General features: G+C 53.8%; 1 protein-coding gene across 3 annotated transcripts in view; it reads left to right on the top strand.

Moving 5' to 3' along the window:
* The first annotated feature begins 309 nt into the window (after window positions 1-309).
* LOC108002168 (protein O-mannosyl-transferase TMTC2) overlaps window positions 310-6,000 on the top strand; it is a 124,149-nt gene continuing 118,458 nt past the window's right edge. For 2 of the 3 annotated variants that reach the window (XM_062074236.1, XM_062074234.1), the window contains exon 1: window positions 312-1,310. In XM_062074236.1, coding sequence (XP_061930220.1) covers window positions 1,225-1,310 — 86 coding nt within the window. In that variant the 5' untranslated portion in view covers window positions 312-1,224. Of the gene's footprint in view, window positions 1,311-6,000 lie in introns of all 3 variants that reach the window. The other variant, XM_062074237.1, reaches the window with a different exon arrangement.

Here is a 6,000-nt window from a genome sequence, read left to right as displayed (position 1 = left end):
GATCGGTCACCTGTAGTCGTCGGGGTTTGCGGTTAATCCAGTCCGTTCGGTCGCGGTCGCGATCGCGGTCGGAATCGCGCTCGCGGCCGGTCGTAGGCGAGGGAGGGGAGGAAGGCAAGCTCGCTCGAAAGCGCGCGGAGAGGAGAGGAGAGGAGAGGGAGAGAGAGAGAGAGAAAGGGAGAGGCGAAGAAGGACCAGGAAGCATATCGGAGGAGGTGGAGGAGGAGGAGAGCCGGAGAAGCGGGCAAGCGCAAGCGCCCGTCCGATCGATGCCCGTCTCCCGCTCGTATAAAGCTCTCGTCCTCGGGGGGCGCGCGACAGTTGGCGTTCCGCATTCGGAACATGCGCCGCGTCGCGAGTCCCTCGTTTCCCGGAACAAACGTTTCGTTGGCGTATCGTCGCTCGAGGATAAACGGTCGGCCGGTTTCGAAACGCGACCGATCCGCCGCGCCTTGACCGCCTTCGCTGCTGCTCTTCCACCACCACCTCCTCCTCCTCCTCTTCCTCCTCCTCCTCCTCCTCCTTCTCCTCCTCCTCCTCCTCGCTTCGGTTCGGTCGCGCGCGGAGGAAGGAACGCGTGTGTCTCCCGTTTCCACGCACGATAACGTTACTCTTGCTCCCTCTCTCTTAGGAGGAAGAGGTAGTCGCGAGAGAGAAAGATCGGTAGATCTTGTTTTCGACGAGTGTTGGAGTTGGCGCAGTGTTGAACCGCGAGTGGAAGGAATCGGTGAATGGAGCAAGTGTTTGATCGTCGGGGGAGTTAATAAAAGGAGAGTGCCGCGGTGGAAGAGGGAAGGGAGGTCCGCGCGCGGGACGACAAAGGCGATCCCTCCGCGTGTTCGCGTTCCCCGGATGTCCAGGCTCCGTGGACCGTTTGACGTCACGGAACACGAGTCGGCGGCGGGCCGGCGGGAGAGGAAGGACCGGTCGGAGGAAGGAATCGAGGCTGGTGCGGCTTGATCGCTGGCTCCCTTCTCGCGACGTGTCACCGACATTCGTCCCGGGCGAGATACATCCGGGCAGGCGTCAGAGCGGCGGTCGCTGGACCGTCCGGCGGACGTCTCGACCGCCGTACGGCGAGCCGGTGGAGCCAGGAGGTGGAGGAGGAGGGGCTGCGGAGGTGGAGGTGGAGGAGGAAGGCCCGCGGACGTGCAACAAGTTAAGAGGCCGCCGCCGCTACCGTCGACATCGCTGCCGTCGCCACCGTCCTCGCCACGATGTGACATGGATATCCTAGCCGTAGCCTGCGCCCTCGTCGCCACGGCCCTCTATTGCAACACCCTGCAAGCGGGTTTCGTCTACGATGATCGGTGAGCCGTGATATTATTCCGCCTTCCTTTTTTCCCACCCTTTCCTCCTCTTTTCCCCATTTCGTTTCGTTCGTTCGTTTATTTTTTTCTTTTTTTCGTGGAATTAAACGAAGGATGAAAAGTAGTTTCACGTACGTACGTACGTTGTACTCGCGATTGGAGGTGTTTCTTCGCGACGCGTTAATTAAAGGAGCTCGTGCTCAATTTCGCGGAAATTGAACGGGAATATAAACGCAGCATCGGGCTGCGTTAATATATATATATGTGTGTATGTATGTACGTACCAAAGTTACGAAAGAGTGATTTCGAGTAGGCGATTTGCAAATTGATCATCGGTAATATCGCGCTGGTAGGCTGGTTAATGGGAACGATAATGATACGATATTTATCGGCACAGAGGCAATAGACGGTAAATGTAGAGTGTAACTGCAAATAAGCTCAAATACGATGAATAAAGGACAAGTTGCAGCTGGATAAGCTGATTTACGAGCTACCGCGATTCGCGTTCCGATTTCATTTAATCCGATTCCATTCCGGTTTAGTTAATCAGATATTACTAATTACGCTAACGATGGCTAGCAAATCATCGACACCGGTCCATCCATGCTTTTCGTCGTTCGTCTTCCTCTCTTCTTTCCTTTCCCTTCCTTCTTTCTCGTATCCGAAAGATTTTTACGCCGCCCAAACGATGAAATAATTGGGAAGGCATATTTTCGCGAATCGTGGGCCGAACAGATAGGATTCCGCGCGCGGAACGCACGACGGTCTATAATCCAAAGTTACTCCCGCGATAAGCGTCCTTAATCCGAAGCTCTCGAATTCTATGATACCGAATCCCTTAATTGAGTATCCGGTAATCTCCGGAACATCGTAGTTGCGGGTCGATCAGCTGCGAGGTTGGTGTGCTCACCGAACCGACCCCGATTACGTGCTACGTACTTCTGCCATCATCGATGGGAATCTGTTGCATCGTTATCGCGCGGCCGCCCCTTTCGTGAACGTTGCGCGCACGGGGTGCAGCCGATAACCCCTTCCCTCCGCCTCTATCGACGGTGTGCGCGCCGATAACGCGCCGATTTATTCGCCCTCGCGATAATTCCTCGAGAGCGTAAGAACAGCGGTTTTCGTTCTTCTCGAAACTGCTTTTAATCGTCCCGGAAAAAGAAGGTTGTTTTCTTCTTTTATTCCCTCTCCAGCCGACGAGAAAGGAGAGGGCACGTTCGTGTGTTCGGTTGCAACCGAAATAGGCGTATAATCGCGTTCTCGTCAAATCGTGGTATTTCTCGATATATCGGATCCACCGCCGATCCTTGCCATAAATAATTGAACCCGGTGTAATGGAATAACGCGACTACGGGGTAATCGTATGAATCAGTTTATTCCGGGGGTCGCGTTAGAAATCAACCGTGCACAGCCCTGTTCTAATGGAATTGCGTGTGCCACCGGTTGGTCCGCCGATCAAACGTTTAATCGTCGAATAAATTTCCACTCGATCAGCCTACGTGTGGGAGCAAAGGTAGCCTTCTCTCCCCTCCTCCCTCCTCTCCCTCTCAACTGTCGTGTTCGCGCTCAAAGCCGACCGCCTCCTCTCCCCTTAGAACCCCGGCTAATAACGAAAAAACGAACGCGGGAGAGCAATTAAGCCGAGATAATTTTTCGCCCGTATCCTCGCTCATTACCGACCACTTTCTTTCCTTCCCGATCCTTTCTTTTTGCCAGTCTCAAAAGAATCCCGAAAGCCGCCGATCTCTGTCGCACCGAGACGTGGAATTCTTGCCGAAGTTGCTCTCAGCGAAGTTGATATGGATAAAACAGATTTTTTCCAACTTTCGAGCGTCGAGGGAGGGGGTCGCGACTTCGGGCCGCGGCAAACGCATCGTTTCTCGTCGGCTGGATGGTAAAAAATGAAGAAAAGTTCGTATGATAAATAGCAGACACGAGATCCGAAGATCTCTGGCCTGGTTTAGTCCAAGTGCAAGGGTTTTACTCCCCTCCCCGCAGCCTCGAGAGTTTATTCCGGCCGCGTTGCGCCATGCTAAAACTCATAGGATAATAAAAGCGTCGTATTTTATCGCGTCGCGCCGACCACAATGCCTCGGCGAAGAATACGGACTACTACGGCTATATTTATTTCGCTGCCTAGCTGGGTTTTTCGTTTTCTCTCCCGCCTCGTCCGAGGGGCAACGTATAACCGCGGCAAAAAGGAAGAGAGAAAGGAAGGAAGGAGAGGAGAAGGAGAGGTGACCATGGAAGAAGAGACGAAATTCGGGGAAAAAAAGTTTCTCTTACTTCCCTTGTCCTCTCGCGTCTGCTCGACCTAATCCCGTAAACCGACGCGTTTCCGGATAGTGCGCGGATAGCCGACGAGCAACGGAATAAGAAAAGTTGGCGGCACGAGACTTTTACGGTGGCGGCCGTTGAATAATACGGCGGCGCCAAGATTCCCAGCTCCCTTCAAACGTAAACCACACCGCGTTATCTCGTCTCAACTTCGCGCCATCAAGAGAGAGAGAGAGTTTTTTCAGCGTACGCGCCTTTCCACCGAGCCGTGTAAATAATCGACGAGTCGTCAAGGGGGATCTTTGGGGAGGGGGGAGCGAAACGCGTGCCCCTCTCCTTCCCCATCCTCCTCGTTGTAATCTCGCCGGTATAAATAATCGAAATCGATTACCGAACCGGTTGTTTTCCAAGCGTTTTTTTGTTCCCGTCCCGGGGTAGTTGGTAATAGGGGGGAGGGGGACTCTGCACGCGGATCGAGTGGATAGCGCGAGGAATACACACGCGAGCTGTTTAAACACCGTTTCGCACACACGGCGAAGGGAAATAACGCGCGGCCGGTCGCGTAGATCCGCGCGCGCGTCCGTGTTTATGTTTTCGTTAAATAATGGAATTAAGCCCTCTTTTAAAGCTCTTTCTTTTTCCCTCTTTTATTATTTTTTTTTCTCGCGCAGTCTGTTATTTCACGGTACATTCGTTTTACACACGCCCGTTTCCCGTTTGGCCGTGGTGGAGACTCGACGCGTCGCACCACCCACTCACACACACACGCACAACCGCGTATAATTTCTCACCCGCGTTGTCGACATTACGGAAAAATTGTCCGTTTTTTATCAATCGGGCGCAATCGTTTCGCCGTTTTCGACCGACAACCATCCATAACCGTTACCGTTCGTCCCTTGCCATTTCGCGAAAATGACGACCTCCCCTCTCCCTTCCCCCCCGTATCCGCTGTAATCGATAATTCCCGATAATCAATTACGCGTGGCGCAATATCGGGAATTAGCACGGTTCTTTCGAGAGAGGAGGACCGTTACTTCGCCACCCCCTTCCCTGCTCTTCCCTCCAACGTTGCGGGCCGGGCATCCGGGAGCGTGGAAAAAATTGCATCGTCTGGCGCGGTTGCGGCGCGCGTAACGGCGCTGCAATGGAACGAGGATTTCCACTCAAATTAACCCCCGCGCGCGCAGCTCGCGGATCGAATCCGGGGGTCTGAAAACGCGGGGAAAACGCGGGGGGAGAGGGAGGAAAAAATGGGGGATGGCGGTTCGGGAGCGCGTAATAGATCTTGGAATCGCATGCAAATCTGCTCGTTGTTCCGCTCGCGTTGTCAGCTGCGACTGACAATGCGGGATGAGCGCGGCCGCGCGCGGGCGCGCTCTCAGGACCAGGTTGGCGGAAAGAGGAGTCGGCGGCGTGCAGTTGAGTGACGGGAGAGAATTCGAAAAGCCGGCTCAATGTCCTGGTATTTTAATATCGCTTTTTCGAGGTCGAGTCGGATTTAATTTCGCGCCACCGATTTTTTTCTCCCTCCCTCTCGACACGCGGCCTTAAATCACGCGCATAGAGAGAATCGCGTTCTTACAGCTGCCAAGGGAGGGAGGGAGAGGGAGAGAGGAGTCGATCGATCGAATCCGCACACCTGACGCTTTTTCTCTCGTTGACAAATTCGCGACTATTCGTCACGCGGCTATTGTTTTTTTAGCGTGCCGCTATTAAGAGAAATCAATCGGTTTTTATCGCTCATTCTCGTTCATACGCTCGTCCATCCCGGCGCGCCGCCGATATAACATCTCTCATTCGGCAAATTCGTTTCGAACTCTGTCTCTCTGCACGACCACCACCTGGTGCACACCCTTTGTCATGTTAATTCTTCATTCCTCCATTCCGCAATCGGTCCGCGTGGCCGCGATCGCCGCGGGATTGGAAGCAATTGGAAGGAGTGCGGGAACGAAAGAGCGCTCCGTTCGTCGAGCACAGCGCTTCGTTTCGCCCGAATTCTTCCGATCCCGTCCCTGAAATATCGGTTTTCTTTACTCGCGCCGTGCGCCGCGAGCCAGCTTACGTATGCGCGCGGAGTGCGTGGAGCGAATAACGTCCCTTCGTTGCAGGATGGAGGGTCGAAGCTCGATCCCGGCTACCTGCATTTATCCTGCGCGAGAGAACGGTCGCCGCGGATCGATGCGTTTTATCGCGGCGGAAAGAGCGCGCGACGAGCGAGGCGGATTATTTATCGAGATCCACATCCTGCGAACGATATATATATATATATTTATATCGGGTCTATAAAAAGAGGAGAGGCCTGTTTCGAGGTCGAATTCGAGGTCGGACGAGAAGAAAGTACCCTTTGAAACGAAAGTTTCCAAGGCGGTGGAAACTTTAGGATCGATGTATTTATCAAAGTTAACGGAGA

This window comes from Apis cerana, linkage group LG4 (assembly GCF_029169275.1).
Source record: "Apis cerana isolate GH-2021 linkage group LG4, AcerK_1.0, whole genome shotgun sequence".
NCBI classification, from domain to species: domain Eukaryota; kingdom Metazoa; phylum Arthropoda; class Insecta; order Hymenoptera; family Apidae; genus Apis; species Apis cerana.
The sequence above is the reverse complement of the archived record's forward strand: the minus strand, read 5'-3'. Positions and strand labels throughout refer to the sequence as shown.